The sequence below is a fragment of the Physeter macrocephalus genome, unplaced genomic scaffold (assembly GCF_002837175.3).
Source record: "Physeter macrocephalus isolate SW-GA unplaced genomic scaffold, ASM283717v5 random_807, whole genome shotgun sequence".
Lineage (NCBI taxonomy): Eukaryota > Metazoa > Chordata > Mammalia > Artiodactyla > Physeteridae > Physeter > Physeter macrocephalus.
In genome coordinates this window covers 13,174-33,026 of record NW_021146093.1, presented here as the reverse complement: position 1 = coordinate 33,026, position 19,853 = coordinate 13,174, and the positions used below count along the sequence as shown (strand labels likewise).

At 56.3% G+C, this 19,853-nt stretch overlaps 1 protein-coding gene across 1 annotated transcript; it reads left to right on the top strand.

Annotated features, from left to right (window-relative positions):
• Positions 1 to 20: 20 nt before the first annotated feature.
• LOC114485231 (solute carrier family 22 member 23-like) lies at positions 21 to 19,595 on the top strand (the record flags this gene model as incomplete). The annotated part of the gene is made up of 3 exons (XM_055083315.1): positions 21 to 796; positions 17,804 to 17,920; positions 19,528 to 19,595. Coding segments are annotated over exons 1-3 (924 nt in total), but the record flags the coding sequence as incomplete, so codon positions are not given.
• Between the last annotated feature and the right edge of the window lie 258 nt (positions 19,596 to 19,853).

Sequence of the window (19,853 nt, the reverse complement as noted above, 5' to 3'; positions counted from 1 at the left end):
CCCGCGGGAGCCCCCGCCGCGCTCTATGCGCCTCTGCGGGCGCCGCGGACCCGGGCCATGGCGATAGACCGGCGGCGCGAGGCGGCGGGCGGCGTCCCTGGGCGGCTGCCGCCCGCGGCCGAGGAGAACGGCGCCCTGCCGCCCGGGGACGCGGCGGCCTCGGCGCCCCTCGGGGGACGCGCGGGCCCGGGCGGCGGCGGCGACATCCAGCCGCTGCCCGCCCCGCACGCCGCCGGCGGCCCGCACCCGAGCCTCCTGTTGCTGGACTACGACGGGTCGGTGCTGCCCTTCCTCGGGGGCCTGGGCGGCGGCTTCCAGAAGACCCTGGTGCTGCTCACCTGGGTGCCGGCGCTCTTCATCGGCTTCAGCCAGTTCTCGGACTCCTTCCTCTTGGACCAGCCCAACTTCTGGTGCCGCGGCGACGGCAAGGGCGCCGAGCCCGCGGGGGTCACGGCCACGGCCCGGGGGCGCGGCGGCGACCTGGCCGACTGGACCAGCCCCCCGACCACCCCCTTCTCCACCGCCGCCTGGGGGACGGCGGGCCCCCTCGGCAACGGCAGCGGCGCGGAAGGGGGCGACGCGCTGCCGCTGCCGTCCCCTCCGGACAAGGGGGACAACGCCTCCAACTGCGACTGCCACGCGTGGGACTACGGCCTCCGCACAGGCCTGGTACAAAACGTGGTCAGCAAGGTAAGGGCCGCGACCGCCCCGCCCGCGTCCGGCTCCCGAGCGTTGGGCCCTCCGCGTTGCTCGCGCCCTTCCCCGCGCCCTCGTGCAGACCCGGGTCCCCGCAGTGGTGCGAGCCCGCGTGCCCTCGCACCTCACGTGGGCTTGCTGTCCTTCCATCCCCCAAACAGATGTGTTTGCCCGGGTGTGAAGCCGGGCCCCGGCAGCCCTCTGCGGTGGCCCTGCCTACCTACGCCAAGGGGCACCTTAGCCTTAGCCTTAGCCTTCCGAGTTGGCACCCAAGCTCCTGTCCCAAAGTACACACGGAAGGGGCGCCCCTCCCTCTGCAAAGGCTGGAGCTTCCCTCCCCCACCCTCGAGCTGTCGCTTCATTCAGGCAGGGGTGGCCCGCGGAGGGCAAGGCCTGATGTGTCACCAGCTGGCCCTGGAGGACGCCCCTCTCAAGGTCTGCCCGCTGGAGCCCGGCCCCGGGCTCTGCCCTTTGCCGGGCCAGCTGTCCCCAAGTCTCCCACAAAGAAATAGCCTCCGCCAGGATAGTTCCTATTCCCAGGTGTTCTTCCGGGCACACCTCAGCCATCCAGCGCTGGCTTTGGAAACAGACTAAAGCTGACTAAAGAGCTCAAATTGTAGCCAGAGAAGCAAACAGCTTTCAAAGATTCCCTCTCCCCAAGCTCAGTCCTCCCCAGAGGTCGGCGTATTTCACGTTGGACTTCGCCACCCCAGTGTTCCCTCAGGTGTCTTCTCGGGACTGTAGCAAACACCATTGGAGTATAGGAAGGCTGCTAAGAATTTGTGGCGTTTCGGGACCACCCCTGCTGTCACACAGCAGCCCTTTTGTCCAGGCGTTGAGGTCAGATCCTGGCCAGCTTTACCTGGACATCTGACTTGCTCCAGCCCAGGGGGGCCCTCTAGCAGAGGTGCTGCATCCTGGGAAATGGAGTAGGAGTGTTTGCCAGAGATATGTGGCCGTCATAAAGATGGAGAAGGGGCAGTACTAGATGCCTAAGACATCTACAGTCTTCTGGATTTCTTAACATACAAGAGAGATTGTATGCCAGTGTGTCAAACAACTTGTGTTATTGTGCCTCTTCTGTGTTTTAAATAACTAATTTGCCTTTCAAAGTAAACGTAGACCTTTCTCCCACTTCTGGGCAGTTCTGGGCCGAGTTTGAAATGCTTTGTTTAAATGCAAGACTGAAATTTGACAGTTTATGATAATCTACGTGCATGTATCTCCTCCCCCGCCCCAAACGTGCGTTAGTAAACAGTTGTGCCTCATGGGTGTGTAAGATGCAACTCTTACATCATCATAACCCTTGTCTTCGTCTTGTACCAGTCTGGCGAGAAATGAGGTGTCCTCCGGGAACTGTCTGGATTAGCTGTTAGTGGGGAGATCCTTCTAGCTTGGTTCACCTTGGTCCCGCCAGTCAGCCTGTCCTTCGCCAAGGCGTTTCTGTGACTGTTTCCCATCGACGGAGGTCAATATCTGGTCGTTGTTTACCAGCGCGGAAAACTTAAGAGCAGCGACTATTTTAACTGTTTGTATGTCTGTGAAAGTAAGGATTTGCAACTTGTCAAATACTTTGAGCCTCTCTCTAAAGTACAGGAGCAATGACGTAGATCGAAGCAGATGTGTGTAGAGGGTCCTCTGTTCTGGGGTCACAGGGGAGGCCAACTTGGAAGTTAGCATCCAGGGAGGCGGGTCAGAGTATCATTGTCTCGGTGGTGGGGACCCTGCCGTGGATGGTGGGAGGAGAAAACTAGAGAACCGTTCTTGAAAGCAGGCTATGGAGGCACCTTGGAGAGCCGGACAGGTGTTCCAAGTGAGCACTCGAGGGGGTCAAAAATGGCACGAGGGTGTGGAGCATGGTTTGGGGTGCGTCAGTTATGTACGGCTGACAAGGCAGTCCGGGAGGTGAACGCTTGGGGGCAATAGGTAGCAACGCGCTTTCCTGTAAGATAAAGACGAAAAAGGACATATTGATTTTCACGCACAAATAAGATCTAAATAAAGGACTGTTCTGTTCCAAAACCAATGCTTTCAAGAGCTTTTTAAGCACATTTTGGCAGGTACTGAGGCCAGCTTTCTCCTCTGATGGCAGTGTCTACTGTATCCTGTATCAGAGAGATGTACAGGCGTGGAATGCGTATTGTGATGGGTGCTGATTCCAGAGGTCGGGTGCCTGTCAGCTTGGCTTGCAAGTGGAAGCAGAGTGGCAGGCTTCTCCTTCTGTCAGTGGATGGAAGTTCAGGGTCTGAGAAGTTGTCTTTTGTACCATCTTCCCCCACTGAGCGCCGCGATCTTCCTACTCACAAAGAAGCCCCGTGCGATGTCTTTATCATCAGACTTCCTTCAGCAGGTGTGTGCCTCCCTGCGATAGAGGGCCTGTTCTCGGGAGGGGGATGCAGAAGAGCCACCAGGCACATATTATATTATATTAAATATATGTTCTAGATATATATCATTAATATCTATATCATATATCGTATAGTCTAGTATAGAGGCTATAATAGATTTACACACGTGAAACTGCCAAAGCAGATAGAGTCCCAGGTTGTTATAGTTAAAAGGGGTCTTGGAACTGACGAGGGTCTCTCCCCTTTTGGGGAGCATCCCTGGCGTCGCTGTGCCTTGCACAGAACCCCGTTAGCTGGTTAGTCTTCCTTGCAGAGAGTCGTGCTTTTTGGTGGACATGACTCGGGTCATCTCATGCCTGTTTGTGCAGCTCTCTCCTCCGAATGATTATTTTTCCTTCATATAATACTTGCTCAGATATCTGAGGATACCCAAGTACTGGTTTCTTCCCTGGCTAAGAAATCTCCAGCTCCTTCCGTCCTTCCATAGGGGACAGAATTCGCCATTCTGATGGTTCCACATGGCATATGTATCTCTTAAGCATGGCACCCAGAACACAATAGGCACGGCCTGTGTGTTCTGATCAGAAGAGAAGACATTGGACACTTCACTAATGAAGCTTACGGTCGATCATTAAGGCTTTCAGTAGACGTGTCATCTGTCTACCTCGGGGCCTCGATGGGATCCCGTTATGTCAGGGCTTTCTCGTCCTGTGCTCGTGTGATGTGGGGCACCGTGTAGGTTTTCATCTTGCTAGTTTGGGGTTATTAGATCTCTCCTGTTAGGATCTTTTTTATTTCTATTTTTTGCCTTGGTCCCTGGTATTTGTTAACCAGAATTTGCAATGCCTTGGAAATAGTAATAATGATGATGATGATGATGCCACCACCTTTCTTTTGTGCTGCCCTATGAAGTTTTCAAAACATTTTCACCTGTTATTTCCTTTGATTAAGAATGTCGAGCCGTCCAAGGCAGTCTTAACACTGAGTGTTGTCTTGGATTTTAAGTCAGTTCACCAGCCTTGCGTGGACCAGAAAGTTGGTCCTCGACTTCCCAATGCCATTCATTGCTCTGCGTTTTATCCCCAGCCGCGTAGAAAGATCATCAGTGCTTAACGTAACTCTGCTGACTTTAAGATACTCCTCCCAGTAATTTGCATGGTTTATCTTTTCCTGCATTGTTCAGAGTGAACCCTTGGTGGTTTCTAATGCTCTCCACTTCCTTGAATAACCCCTAGAATTTTGCCTACCGTCAATGTTAGCAACACTCTCTTTCTGTACGTGAAATTTAAGATGTTTGTTTATCTCCAGTCGTCTAATATTTTTTCCTGTTCGCCAAGAATTCTCACAGATTGCTGGCCTTTATCCTGTAAGTAACCTGAGAGTTGTTTAAATACCCCAGGAAGTAATTTGAATTCTTTTTCTGGGGCTCAAGATTAGAAGTTATTTAAAGTGACTCAGTAGGATTTAATTAGGGTGAAAAATAATTACAATGTCATCGCAATAGGAATATCTTTAGAAAGAACTCACCCGGTGGGTCATCCTGGTGTGGTTTTATTTCGTGTGTCTACTATATACAACACAACGGTGAACATCTTTGTGCGACTGTGTTTAGAAACTTACTGAAATAGACAGTGCATCACATGGGACCAAAAGCAAACAGTAAAAGTAACATTTCTGGCCATCTCTGCCTCCAGTTTCCCTCTTTGGAAGCAGCCATGGTTACCAGTTCCTTATGTATCCTTCCAGAAATATTCCAAGTATATTTTCATTTATATATTTTTCTCTCACAAGCTGTTCGTATACACTGTGTCAGGCCTTTTGTTCACCTGTGTTGGGGATGGGTGCGTGTCAGTACAGGGAGCCCCTCACTCTTTTCTGTGTAATAATTTAACAAGTCACCTTCCAAGGGGGCGTTTCGGTTGTTTCCAGTCTTTGTTATTACATAATATATAATGAAACTCCCCCACACATGAAACTTTTAGAAGTAGAGGGTCACACTGGGCTGCATTTTAATTCTGACAGATGTTGTCAAAGTGCCCTCCATAGAGATCTTATTGCCCTTTCACGCTTCCATCCATAAGGTGTGAGGCCCCACTCCCACACCCTCCCTGACCCAGGGGGTTGTCATACTTTTAAATGTCTCCTAGTTTGACATGTGAGAAATTGTATTTGGTCGTTGTTGTCATTTGCATTCTCTTGTTAGGAGGGAGGTTAAATATCTCTGAAACTTTTTGAGCCATTTGTGCTTCCTTTTCTTTGAACTGTCTCTTCGCGTCCTTTGCCTTCTTGTGTGTATGTTTAGGGGGGGCCTTATTTTCTTACTGAGTTATAGCAGTACTTTAGGCATAAAGTAAATTAAGCATTTTGGATGTTTTGTAAATGTTTTTCCCTGGTTTGTTGTCTTTTGATTTTGTTTATGGTATTTTTGTCACGCAGAGACTTTTGGTTTGGATAGAGTCAAGTGAATCTTTTATGGTTTCTGGGTTTTGTGGTAGATTTAGGGCTTCTATAATCCGGAATATTAGGGAAAAAACACATTTTCTTCGAATATGTTTAGGATCTCAGTACCTTTTTGATTTGGTGTTGTAGGTGTCAGATTTGCTTCTATTGAGGCATTAGGATGAATTACTAGGAAGGGAAGTAAATGTTAGGTCAGTGGGCATAACAGCATTTCTCACAGGCTTTGACTCGCTCATGACGAGCTCCTAAGCATAGAATCTGGTGTGGTCCTCACTGATGGAGACACCGGAAGTTGCACAGTTGCTAAGCAGCTCTTCCATCTTTTGGGGGACAGTGTTCGTCCCCAGGTCTCACCTTTCCTTCATCTTCTTGCTCTGGACCAGCTGCAAAACCTCTTGTCTTTAGCATTGTTTTGCAAGTCTCAGTTCATCTGGCCTTCAGTCCCAGGCAGGATCGAGTCAAAAGTTGATGTCATTTAAGAACACGTTGGGCACCGCATGTCAGTCCTGGTGCGGGAGCCGGCTGGGCCACACGTTCAGGATGCGGGGCTGGCGGCTGGGAGCCGGCCACGGCCACCGGTGAGAGCGTTTACACCAGGGAAATCTGCAAACACCGCACACCTGGGTCTGTTTTTCTTGCGAGAAACAGTTGTTAGGCAGCCATCACGCCGCTGAGTGTGAGCCTGGGCCGCTCCTCTGTTTTCCCTAACCTCTCCGTCCCTCCCTCCTCCCTTTCTCAGACGTGAGTGCGGATTCTGGGCCAGGCTTTGTGCTTCGCGTGGGGAATGCAGCGCTAGGCGGAAATAGCGCAGCACCCACCGAGCTGACGGACTAACGAGTGAGGAGCACCTTAACTAATCATCATCACTTTTTAATTACAAACTGAGTTAAGTGAGTGGAAAGAACGGGAAATGAGAGAGAACAGAGAGCCTGGCCCAGACGGACTGGCCTCAGTGATGAGACTGAGGCCTGAGGAGGAGAGAGGCAGAGGAGGGGGTGGGTCTGCAGGGCCTTGTGGCCTGCGGGAGCCTGGGGCTGAAGGGTGGGTGCAGGGCGGCTGCGAGCGCCGGGATGGGGTGACTCACAGCCACGAGACGATGAACTCAGCCCGCCGAGGGGTGGGTAGGGAACGGGGGCGCCCAGGGAGAGCCTGTGGGGTGAGGAGAGGACTGGCGCTGACCCTGCTTGGGGCCCCACGGACGGGCAGGGGGGAAGCCGGGCCTGCCTCTGCCGGAAGGAGGCCGCTGGCCCGAGGGTGGGGCCTGAGGAGGAGCCGTGGAGAAGCCCACTGGCCGGCAGGTTCGGACCAGGCCTTGGGCAAGTGGGTCTGACCCTGTTCCCAGGCTGTTGATTGGAGAAGCACCGGCCCTGGAGGGTTCTAGCATCTTCTCTTGCCCTCTGTCTCAGAAGGGGAGGGTGCTAATTAAATTTCCACAGGGCCGAAGGACCCTGAAATGGGAAGCCGTCGGCTAGAACTGACTTCATTCAACCAGCTTCACCTGTGCCCAGCACCCAGCGTAGGTAAAAGTGTGCCCTGGGCACAGCGAGCTGTGGCGTTACCTTCGAGTCCAAAGTTCAGTTCAGGGAGGAGAACGCGGCTGGGGGTCATCGACTTGCCCAGAGCCCTAGCTGTAGGGTTAGAATCGCTCACCCTGCAGGGTGTTCTTGCCTCTGCTCCAGGGGCCCCGCCCGGGGGAGGGGGGAGGGGGGAGCTGCCCTTTCTCTTCATCTTTACTGGCCAATCAGAGACGGCCCTGCTCCTGCCTGAGGATGGGCGTGGCTGTGTGCTGTTACCTGAGGCCCGTGGCGGGCTGTGCAGGCCTCTGGGGCACTTTCCCTAATTTTTGCCCCTTCTGCCTTCTGAGCCCACTTCCTGGAACCCTTTTCTCCTTCCTTCTACTTGCCGGTCCCTGTTCATCCTTCAGGTCCGCACGCAGTGCCCCCAGCACGGGCTGTGGGTCTGTCCCTCTCCCCAGGGGAGGTGTGCCTTTTACCCACCGAGTCCTCACCAGAAGTGTCTGAGCTCACCTGCGTTGATGTCATGAGGAGAGCGGAGCTCTTTAGCTTGGCAGGTGTGGGTTATGACCCGTTCATCTGCAGGCGCCTCGTGGGTAAAGTGGGCTCAGGGCTCCCCTCCCCTCCAGGGCGGCTGTGGGGTGGAATGGGAGCGAACACCCCCCTCCAGGAGACACCCGGAAATCTCAGATTCCTTTCTTCCTCTTCTGTGGGGTAAGGACTGGCTGAACGAGTCAGGTCAGAAATGCTTAGATGGGGAGGACCTGATAGGCCACATCTGGAAGGGTGGTTAATTCCATGGCCGTTCCGAGGTGTCTCTTGCCTTCACCCAGAAACTGATTACGTGGGAAGCCAGGTGTGCCCTTCAGACGGGACGCCCCAGTGCAGGTGGCCTGAGGGGTCCCGCCAAGGTGGACCTCCAGGGGGTTTGTCTGAAAGACCCTTGAAGGGCTTGGCTGGTTTTCAGAGTTCTCATGTGAAAACAGAGCAGGCCTCTGGCCGCGGGGCTCAGGGATCTGCAAAGGAAAGGGGCTTCCTGGCCGGCAGGGGCCCCAGGATGAGGTGGGGTGCTCTGTCAGTTGCACGTCCACCGAGGTCGTGGGCCAGACATCTGAGTCCGTGCCCTTCGATGGAGGACCATCTAATGAGTTAGAAGTCTGGGTTAGCTGTGCTGGGGGGAAGCGGATCGGAGAGAAAGTGGAATTGTAAAGGGGGGCAGAGGGTAACCCGAGCCTTGACCGCAGGCATCAGGGAGCTGCCTTCAGGGCAGGTGCAAACGGGGCGAAGGGCCAGGCTCTGTAGAGAGGCCCCTGCCCACCTGGAGTGTTGTCCCTGCTGGGTCTGTAGGAGGCATTGACCCTGACCTCCGTGGTCCACAGACTTGGCTCTGCGGTCTCTGTTTCTCTCAGCGTTTACCCAGCGCTGGTCATTAGGTACGGGCTGACCTCCCCCGAGACAAGTGGCCTGGAGATTCACAAGCCTGCCTTTCTGGGAAAGGGGGCAGGGTTATGGGCTGATTTAAGTGGATTTCCCCTACAACAAGTCGTTGCTGAAATAGAACACCGCCAGCGGGCTCTCAGGTCATCACTTGCACTGGATGACATGCTGTCAAACCCTTTCTTCTCAGGACTCGTTTGGTTGCAAGTAATGAAAACAAATTCCAAATTACATTAATTCACAAAAATAGAAAAGAAATTGACTGGAAAGATGCCGGGATGGCTCAGGAAACCTAGGCTGGGATCTGAGACCAGAAAGTGGGACAGGGGTTGTTTCAGAGCCCTTTTGGAAGGCACATCAGTTTCTCCTGAGATCAGCTTCCCTCCCCGCTCCAGACTGGCTTTTGCTCACCTGGTCCCTGGTCAGGCAGAGGCCAGCACCCCTCTGTCCAACACCAGATTCCTGGGCGCAATTCCGATGTCCAGCTGGGGCAGGGCAGGCGGGTTTCAGAGCACAGGGTGCAGTTACCCAGGGCGGGGGGACCCCTGCAGACCATGGGGTGGGGGGAAGCAGTAGCTGTTTTTCATTGGGGGGTGGAAGAGACTAGAGATGGATCTTTTGGGCAGTTAATGGAGGATACGTGAATATTGATGATTTAACCCTTAAATGCTTTAGACAGAGTACTCTTTTTCTTCTCAAAGGCTCAGGATGAAACTTACCCGGCTCCTTAAGCTTACTTAGTGTGGAATTGGCAGGAACACCCCTCCCGAGGCTTCTTTTCTGGAAATAGGTATAGATGCCCTCAGCTATTAGCTCCAGAGCAGAGGGGGCTTGGAGCGAGCCCCCTGGACAGACGCTGAAAGACGCAGCAAAGCGTTGCCCCGCCCCCTGCCCCACTCAGGGCGGGTCTCCTGGTCTCTCCAAACCTTTCTTCTAGTCAGGACCAGCCACGAAACTTGTGGGGCCCCAGCGCAAGAGGAAAATGCAGGGCCCCTTGTTCGTAAACGATTCCCAAGATCAAGACGGCAGCCGCAGAGCATTAAGCCACATGCGGCCCTTCTGAGCTGGGCCCTGCTCCTGGTGTCACCACCGCGAAGCTCAGCAAGTGTTCCCCGCGCCTTTCTGCGTCTTCTTCCCGAGTTCACGTGCTTCTGCTTCCCCACTCCTTTGCTGTGTCTTTTCCTAGGTTCCTTGCAGTGAAAGTATAACTCACTTTTGCAGGGCCTGTTTTGCAGAGGCACAGCCCTAACCGGTTTAGTTCTGGGTGTATAGTTAGCTTAGGGCCTGCAGTGGCACCAAGGAGCCAGGAGGCTTCTTACATTGGAAACCCTGCTCCAGAAACGAGACAGTTTTCTTATCTGAGCAGTGAACCCATAGCTGAGTCACAGGAACCTGTGGGAAGGAATGTCAAGTCATAAGAATGCGGGTTAAGTGTTTATCAGCCTTTTTTTTTTTTTTAAGTGGGTAAGAGGGTCAGTCTTTGTATAACTTAATCCTGCTAGCATGACAGTCACACTTTATTTCTTAGCATCATTTAAAGAATAAGTGTAGGGCTTCCCTGGTGGCACAGTGGTTCGGAATCCGCCTGCCAATGCAGGGGACACGGGTTCGAGCCCTGGTCTGGCAAGATCCCACGTGCCACAGAGCAACTAAGCCCATACGCCACAACTACTGAGCCCTTGTGCCACAACTACTGAGCCTGTGCTCTAGAGCCCACGAGCCACAACTACTGAAGCCCAGGCGACTAGAGCCCCTGCTCCGCAACAAGAGAAGCCACCGCAGTGAGAAGCCCGCGCACCGCGCTACTAAGAGTAGCCCCGCTCTAGTAGCCGCCGCAACTAGAGAGAGCCCGCGCGCAGCAATGAAGACCCAATGCAGCCAAAACTAAAAATTTTAAAAAATTAAGAATAAGTGCAAAGGAGACAGTGTGCTGTCAAGCAGCCACAAGCCTCCCAGGGGTCATATTAAATTATGGATGCTTAGGCACTCAGCCCCATAATTTGCGCTACAGACTGTTTCCTCCCAGATTAGATTAAAAGCTGCTTTTTCTGTGTGTTTAAAAGATGCTTTACAAATTGGGCACCCTTGATTGCTTCATCCCGAGGAACTCCACTGTTCCCAAATGGACATACCTGAGCATTTGCAGCAAACACAAAGTTTTTGTCCAACTTCAAAAAATTTTTGTGTAACTGTGGTAAAGTATACATGACATGAACCTGACCATCTTCACCATTTGTAAGTGCACAGCTCAGCAGCATTAAGTACATTCTCAGTGTTGTGCAGCCGTCACCTCCATCCTTTCCGGAACTTCTTCATTTTCCCAAACTGAACCTCTGTCCCCATTAAACACTAACTCCCCTTCTCCCCGACCCCCGGCCCCCACCATCTAGTTTCTGTCTCTGTGAATCTGACTCCTCTAGGAACCTCACGTAAGTGGCATCACACAGCGTTTGTCCTGTTGTGTCCACCCCTCTTATAAGTGAAACCATTCTTTGTCCTCTTGTGATCGGCTTAGCTCACTGGGCATCGTGTCCTCAAGGTTCCTCCGCGCCGTAGCCCGTGTCAGGATTCCCTTCCTTTTTAAGACTGAACAGTAAGATTCCATTGTGTTTATACCACTTTGTTTGTCCGTCATCCGTCAGTGGACACTTGGGTGGCTCCCGCCTTGAGGTTCTTGTGACAGTGCTGCTGTGAACACAGCTGCTGCCCTACGTTTTTTGATTTTTTTTTTTGCGGTACGCGGGCCTCTCGCCGCCGCGGCCCCTCCCGTCGCGGAGCGCAGGCTCCGGACGCGCGGGCTCAGCGGCCACGGCTCACGGGCCCCGCCGCTCTGCGGCACGTGGGATCCTCCCGGACCGGGGCGCGAACCCGCGTCCCCTGCGTCGGCGGGCGGACTCTCGACCACTGCGCCGCCGGGGAAGCCCTGCCCTACGTTTTGAGGACAGTTACCTACAGCCCCCCACATCAGGCGACCCACACCACCTGCGTCGAGCCTGCCCCCCGCTTCTGCTCTCGGGACATCTGCTCCGTGGCAGGCCTTGCTCCGCCCCGGGTCGTGACCCAGGTGGACAGAAGCTCGTCTGTGCCCAGAGAAGGAGCTCCTGGTACAGCCGAGACCAGTGTCAGACGGAGGGCTCTGGGCGTGGTGTGAGCTGGGAGCTGAGGCATGGGCCACAGAGGTGGACACACCTGGGGAGGTCTGTGCTCAGCGTCCGGGGGGGCAGCGGAGCCGTGCTCACGCCCAGCTGTCCGCGCCGTGTCCTCGGGGTCCCCCAGCCCTTCCATCCATCCTCCGCCCTTGAACCCCGTGGCCGTGGCCCTTCCCAGGGCTTCTGACCGAGGGCCTGTCCCTCTCGACGTGTCTGCCCTTGGGAGGTGCCAGCGCTGCCTGGTCCCCGCCTCGCCCGGGCCTCGGGGTCTCGGTGCCGCGGCCGAGTCAGGCTGGTGATACCAGACCCGCAGACGGCTTCAGGGACGTCAGGTGACCTGTCTGACCTTAGCGGTGACCGTTCAGTCCTCAGCTCTCTCGGGACAGGTGCGCTGCCTGGATTCCCCGTTTGTCTCCTAGCTGCTCTCCTCCTGGTCTCCTGCGCGAGTCCTTTTTGTCACTCACCCGTTAAGGTCGTTCCCGGGTGTCTTAGCTCCTTATGGGCCGAGAAACAAGCCCCACAGACGGGGCGGCTAAAGCAACACACATTTAGTCCCTCCCGGTCTGGGGGCTGGACGTCCAAGATCGAGGTGGCAGCGGGGCTGGTTCCTCCGAGGCCCCTCCCCTGGGCTTGTAGACACCACCTGTTCCCTGTGTCCTCACACGGTTGTCCCTCTGTGTCTGTGTCCTCACCCCCCCTTACAAGGACAGCCCTGTTCAATCAGGGGCCACCTCAGAGCCCTCATTTTGAGTGAATTACCCCTGTAAGGGCCCATCTCCAAATAGTCACACCTGCGGTGCTGGGGGTCAGAACTTCAACACAGGAGAGTCTTTTGGGGGGGGGGTGAGGGGACACAGTTCAGCCCGTAACAGCTGAGTTCCAGCACACAGCCTGAGGAGGGCGACCCCGGAGCTCTGCCTGTGCCTGGATATCTCCCCAAGGCCCCAGGCCTGCGTGTTCCATCACCAGCAAGACTGGCCGTGTCCTCTGGTCTCTGATCGCCTCCACCCCGCCTTGCCTCAAATCCCAGTGCTTTTGTCCTAAGTCGTAGCTGACTGGCTCTTCCGACTCCGCTGCGCTCCCTGGGCTTTAGGGCGGAGTTGGGCCTGGTTGGCGGGTTTTCACGGCCGCCGCCTTCCTCTCCTGCCACTGTCCGCACCGCCCAACACCGGGACCCTGTGCTCTGGCCCCGACCCTCCCTCAGGCAGCCTCAGCCTTTGCACACGGTGTCCTCCAGCCTGGAGTCCGCCTCCTGGTCACCCCGCCCCTTCTCCAGGCCTTTCCCGGTGCCTCCGCTCCAGGCCCAGATACGCGCCCTGGGAACCTGGCCCTGGTAGGTGCTCGCCGCGGCGAAGGTGTCTGGGGGCTGCGGCCCTGCCGGTGTGGGGTGTTAGCCGATTTAATTCTAGGACCGTGAGAATAGAGGGGGGAGGACAGAATCGCAGGTCAACTCAGGCCTGAAGTCCGGGTTCAGGGAGCTGTCGAGGACCATAAAGGGTGATGTGATGTATCTCAAGTAGCAGCTCATCAAACTGGAATTCATCCTGGGCTCTGGAGCACATTATGTCTTTAAGCCAGTGTTTTTCAGAACTTTGAGTCCCAGAGTCTTTTCTTCTAATGAAAGCTGCGTATCGACAGAATTGGTCTTTCTGGATCTAGGACTGGGGGCGGAGGTGGTGTCTGGAAAACCGAGACTCGCTCGGGGAACTTTGGGAAATACCTGTAGGACCCAGGCACCAGCTGTTTAAAAAAGTCCTAGGATATCCCCACGTGGTGCGGTTCTTCCCCAGCGGACACGTGGCCGTGTCTGGAAACATTGTGCCTGTCACGCAGAGGAGGGGTGCTGCTGACATCTGGTGAGTGGGGACCAGGGAGGCTGCTGTACGTGGTACGATGCATGGGACCACCTCCCGCCCCCAGCAGCGAAAGGTGATCCAGCCCGCAATGTCCGGAGCGCCAGGTCTGGGACGTCCTGGTCTAAGCTAGTGTAGACGTTCGTTGTGTTTCCTGACCCCACCCAACAGATGGCCAGGGCTCAGCCCGTCTGAGACCGAGGCTCCCCTGTAAGCCGGGCAGGAGCTGCAGAGTTGCCAGGAATGACCACTCAGCTGGGCGCTCTGCCCCGTGGAAGAAGGGTCTGCGGAGCGCATGAGTGCTGTCAGCCGAGCCTCAGCCCGCCCGCGGCCAGGCTACCGGGCCAGGCACATCGTGAAGCACCAACCCGTGCGTTCTACCTGCAGATGGATCTTGCCGATGACCCCGTCACTTGTTCAACAGGCCCTTCGAACCTCTGCTGAGAATAATGGTTCATTACTTGAAAGGGAAACATTTATTTGCAAGTAAAAGGTAGTTATTTTCTGAACGGCTCTACTTCGGACTAGCCTTTTCCATAATCCCCATTAAGGTGGTTTGATAGTGTTTTCAGGGGACAGGCAACGAGAGCTGCTCTGTGGGACACAGACACCGAGCGCTCGGGGCCGGAAGAAACTGATCAGGGCGACCCCCCTCGGCGCAGGCGGTGACCCTGCCGTGGTCCTAGTGTGACATCCCCCATGACACGTGTCCCTCCGAAAGTCAGCCTGTTGGGGGGCGGTCCACTCACCGGAGCCAAGCCCGGGCCCCATCTGCCCGTCTTCCTCAACCAGCGAGACCTTTCCCTCCTTAGGTGCTCACAGCGCCGTCTGTCTGTCCCACTTGCTGTCCTCCTTCTAAGGGGTCTGTGCTCGGCGTCCTTGGTGTCCCTAGGAAAGAAGCATCCAAGGCTGCGAGCGGGGAGGCCTCGCCGAGTGTCCTGGGGCTGGAGTGTCTTAGCTGGCTCTCAGAAGTAACGTTCAAACGGGAAATAAAGATGCCTTGACCAGCGGTCACCCAGCGAGAGGTAGAGAAAAGTGAGAAGGTGACGCGTCTTCTTGGGGCCTGTGCACAGCTTGGAAGCCTCTGGAGCTGTCGCATGGTGGGCCTGTGGTCAGATCTTCTAGGTTCCAGGGTAGGGTTTTGTATGATTTCATTGTAAAAGAAGATTTATTTTTAATCTTTTTTTCTGAGAAGTCCCAGATGAAGCTGCTTTTCAAAAATGGATATCATCAAGGTTATGAGAGTATTTTGGGGTTTTTATGGTTTTTGTGTGTCTGCTGATAACAGGTTTGAATTGAATTGAGTTGTGGTTTAAGTATAGGCAGTGGTTTCTCTCCTTAGTTTCTCACCTGCCATCTTGTTTTTCCCCATTTGTAACCCTGGTCCTCTTTCGACTAGAGTTTTGACTAGGGTCTCAGAGAAGTGATTAAAGGGAGGGTGGCGAAAAAAGAAAAACTAGAGCCTTGGTTGTGGGTCTCGCTCCAGCAGCAGTTTGGGGGAAACTGAAATGACCTGAGCAGGCAGAGGGTGACCAGAATTTCAGGCTCAGTTTATGATACCAAGAGGAGGCTTTTCAGTCTCCTGAAGGCAATTCCTCCTGTCGAGGGGGAGGCCGTGATCCACAGTCTGATGGAATCTGTGCGTAGAGCAGAGGTGGTGGCCTGGTCTCATCTGGCTCCCATTCACGTGGGGAGGAGACCACAGGAGGAAAGTCCAGAGGGTATGTCATTCAGATGTTTGCTGGGCAGCTCTGTTTGCAGAGTGCCGTGTTGAGAGTCTGTGAGTCATGCCCTGAGGATTGGGTGGTCCCGGGAGGCTGAGGAGAAGGAGAGCAGCTGGGCAGCGGGGGAGCCTGGGCGGGGGGTGGGGGGGGTGGGGGGGTGGCAGTGGGGAGGGGTGGAGTGTATGTGTCGGGGGTCAGTCCTGGGGGGCAGGAAGTGGGAAGAAGCTCTTGTTTAAACCAGGAGGAGATAAGGCACAGAGCTGTGAAGGTTTGAAACCTTGGGCATCAGTAGGGATGCTGTCCGCTGCAAACAGCAGAAAACCTCAGATCACACTGAGTTCTGAAATATGCAGGAAAACTTAAGACATTTCCGGAAGTCAGGGATGGGCCAGGCCCCAGTCCACAGTCTTTTCTGCGTCTCTTCCTGGCCTTCGTCAGTGCTGCTTCATCCTAACACTGTGTAGTGAGAGGCTAATACTACTTGGGCAGCCGTAACAGAGCACCACAGACTGGGGCTGAAACAGCAGGATTTGTTCCGCCACAGTCTGCAGGCTGGAGGTCCAAGGTCGAGGTGTTGGCAGGGCTGGCTCCCCCGAGGCCTCTCTCGGCTTGTGGATGCCGCCTCCTGCCTGTGTCCTCACAGGGGCATCTCTCTGTGCGTCTGTGTCCTGATCTCCTCTTCTAAAGGCAGCGGTCGTACTGGGCTGTGTCCCACCCTGACGACCCGTTTTAACTTAATCACCTCTTGAAAGCCTTGTGTCCAAACTCAGCCACCTCTGAGGTGCCGGAGGTCAGGGCTTCAACAGATGGCTCTTGAGGGGACACGATCCAGCCCGTGGCCAAGTGCCGAGGTCCTCGTGTTGGCAAGGTGACGCCCCCTGACGGTGGCTCTCTGAGGCTCCAGCCCCCTCCTGGCCCAGGAAAGAGGGAATGACAGCGTCTCCTTGCAGCCTGGAGCGTGGGTCCTTCTCTCTCACCTCAGGTCGCATACCTGCCCTGAACCACCAGCACTCACCGGGGGTGCCCTCTGCGCCGGGAACGCCCCTTCCCCGAGTCACGTGGGGCGGGCACCTGCACAAAACTGGGTTCAGGAGGAGTGGGATCGGGGAGAAGAGGGGCTGTGTGCAGAGGACCCCAGACTGTCTCTGGCAGGTGAGCAGAGGGTGGAAGCTTTCTGAGCCAGGTCGTGGCAACATGCCCCAGCCGTGCGCTGGCCACTCTGGCAGGCCACTCACTTCTCCCTCCTGTTATCAGCATCTGATAGGTGAGGGACCCAAGGCTCAGAGGCCAAGGGGCTTGGCCAGGGACGCGGCGTTCCTAATCGACGAAGCCGGCATCCCAAACTCATCAGTCCCGCTCCACCACCTGTGCTCCCTCCATAACACCAGCCCCACCCAGCTCCCCCCCCGCCCACGTTTCCAGAAGACAGACCGTGTGCCGGCGGAGAGGAGGGCCGGGGCCACCAGCGTCTGTGCTGTGGGTGATGGCGCCCGGCCACACGGGGTGTGGGCAGGGGCAGACCAGACTCACTCGCGTACCAGGTGACAGGAGGGGGCCGGCCCCGGAGCCTCGGAAAGTCCCGGGCGTCAGCAGGCTTGGCTCCCCCCGGGGGCTCTGAGGGAGGGTCCGTCCAGGCCTCTGGAGCGGCCTCGGTCCCTGGCGTCCTGGGCTGGGATGCAGCAGTCCAGTCCTCCATCTCCACCTGGTCTCCCCACGTGTCTTCACGTCATCGTCCCTCTACCTGTGTCTCTGCTTCCACGTTTCCCCGTTTTCTAAGGACGCCAGTCATGCCGGATGAGGACCCACCCTGATGAGGTCATTTAGCTTCATCTTCTCTGTGAGGACCCTTCCTCCCACACTCACGTCCTGAGCCGCCGGGGTGAGGAGTCACTTCGCCAGCTCTTACTGGGGGGCCGCAGCTCAGCCCACGATGGAGTCCTTTCAGGAAGACAGAGCTTCTTACCCCTGCAACACGGGTGACTCTGTCCTTCACTTCAGTTTTGCAAGAAGAGTGCTTTCCAGCCCCTTTGGTCTGTTGTAGAGTGATGGATCTGCAAGCAGGTGGCTGCAGTGGCTGGAATCCAGGTGGTGACAGAGGGGCCAGGTAACAGGTGGCTGCAGATGGTGGCGGGAGTGCCTGTGGCGCTGTTCACGGTGAGGGAGAAGGGGGAGGGAAGGAGGGGAAGGGGCCCTGGAATAAACAGCACCTGTGCGAGTGGCTCGCTCTCTGCCCTGAGCTCTTGGCCTGGAGATCGTCTCCTTGAGCAGAAGGGAAGGTGCAAACAAACGCCTTCCCTCCTGGAGGGTCATCCAGCCCTCCGGGCTCTGTCACCCCCGCTGCGTCTCCTTCCCCTTCGCCGCCAGTCGCTGCCGGAGGGGGGAGGAGACGGAAGCCCCGTCAGCTCTGGGTGCTGCTTCCTCATCTTTGGGGACCCGTTTAAAACAATTTCCCAGATTTTTTTAAATGGAGATACAATTAACATACAGTAAAATGGGCAGATTTTAGTTCAGTGGGTTTGGACCCATTTTTCTGCCCCTTAACCACCACCTCAATTGAGCCGCAGCGCGTTCCGCCGCCGTGGAGAGCCTCCCCCTGCGCGCCTCCCCCCGCCTCCCCGCCAGCAGCCGGCGTGTTCCTGCCCCTCAGCACAGCCGGGGGCCGCCTGGTGCAGAACGTGGCAGACGTGGATCTGTGCAGGACGAGGCCTGTGCGTCTGCCGCTCGCAGCCGGCGTGGCCCGTGAGGTTGGTCCACGTTCCCACCTGCGTCAGTAGTCGCCCCTCCGCGCTGCTGGCCCGTCCTCCATCGCTCGTGTGCACCGCGTTCGGCTTCTCCCCTCACCTGTCAGTGGACTTTGGGGTGTTGCCTGTTTGTGGCCCTTCCACGTAGATTGCCATGACAGTGAAATTCAGAACTTCGTAAGCCCTCCCGACTCCTCGTTACCTTTCAGTTCTAAGACGTCCAAGTTGACAGAATCGGAGCAGCTAGTGGGAGGTCTTGACTTACTTATAATCTGGGTAGGTTTCCCTCTTTCCCTTTTCTTCCTGGGGGTCAGAAGCAGGAGCGACGGGGTGCCTGTGGGGCAGGAGCTGTGGCCTCCAAGCCGCAGGAATCCAGATGCAGTTTCCAGGGCCCGAGGGTGATGAGCAGGCCCGAGGGTGATAAGCAGGCCCGGCCCGAGGAGTGGGGCTGGGGGCGGGGATGCAGGGGGGCGGGGATGCACAGGGGGCGGGAGGCGGGGTTGCACGGGGGCGCGGGGGAGCCACACCTGGACAGGCCGCGGCCATGACCCCAGGGCGGGTACCAGGAGTGCTGTGGTTTTCCACCCCGTCCCCGGGGGGCTTGGAGCGGCACGACCTCCTGCCGCATATGGGACCCGAGCTGGGAGCCCCGCATCCCTCCTGGCTCAGGAAGACCTGGGTAAGCCTGGTGAGGGCTGACGGCTCCGGGGTTAAAGGAGCTTGGGAGCAAGAGGCGAAACAAAACAGACGGTGTGTCCGCCATCTCCCTGCCACGGCTGAACACTGAGCGGCGGCCCCGTGTGTAAGGACGCTTGCAGGGAAGGGCAAGGGGTATTCTCTTCCCACGGACCTGCCCGGCAGGATCCTGCTTCAGGGGAAGGAGGGGGCTAGGGGAGTGTTCCCCAGCAGGGCTGGGGCGTGCGAGGGGCATCATCCCTTCCAACCTCTCTCCTCCGCCTGCAGACCTTAAAGGAAGCAACGAAGTGCAGGCAGACGGTTCCCACCGTTTTTGAACCTAGAAAAACGTGCGTTTCCCCCAGGGTATTGACGTTTGTCCGTGTTTGCGTGCCGCCGGGCACTGCGTCAGGCATGGTGTTTGCGGCCGTGCCTGTGCGTCGTCCAAGGTGAACTGCGCTCGTGTTGAAGCAGGTGAAGGCACCACTGATGCACTTGTGTTGAGACAGCAGTTTGGGGGCTGGAGGCCCCGCCGTGTTCAGCAGAGAGAATGCGTTTATCCTGATGGCTGTTGAAGTTACCGAGCCGAAGGGGAAAGCGAGAGGCGGCTTTCTTGGGCTTGGGTGGGCGGTGTTCTGCACGGCACCTGTGCCCAGTAGCCAGGAAGCTCGGTTCCTTTAGACTTTGTAAACGCAGCCCCGTGATTTGAAAAAAAACAAGACTTTGTGAAAAATGATTTTACACCTGGCTTTTTCACAGTCTCGACTTGACCACAAGTACCGCGTGGTTGTGAGAACCGGGGCTGGTCCAGCAGTGACACGGTCCCGTGCTCGGGGGCTGTGCTGAGTGCAGCAGGGCTGGGGGAAGCCCCGAGGCTCGGGCGGGAGACCTGGGTCTCCATCCTGGGCTCTTCACCACTTTTCCACTCAGACCTCCAGCTCCTGGAGTTACTTGGCCTCCTGGACCCCAATTTCCGAGGTGGAGATGCCGCTGAATGCGTAGGCTTTGCAGGGATTAAAGGAAACAACCCACATGCAGGCTCCATCTCCACAGGGTGTGAGCTTTGAGACCCATGCTTCATCCGAGCCCTTTGCTCGAGGAGCTCCCATTGGGGCTGGGAGGGTAACTGCTCTGACGCATCGTACGCATCTCTGCAGTTTCCCAGCCGTTAACTCAGCATGTTTAAAACAAGACGTCTGGAAGGTCTCAGGACAAAATTAGGATCGGCCCTGGCAAATGAGCCTTCATGGCACGTG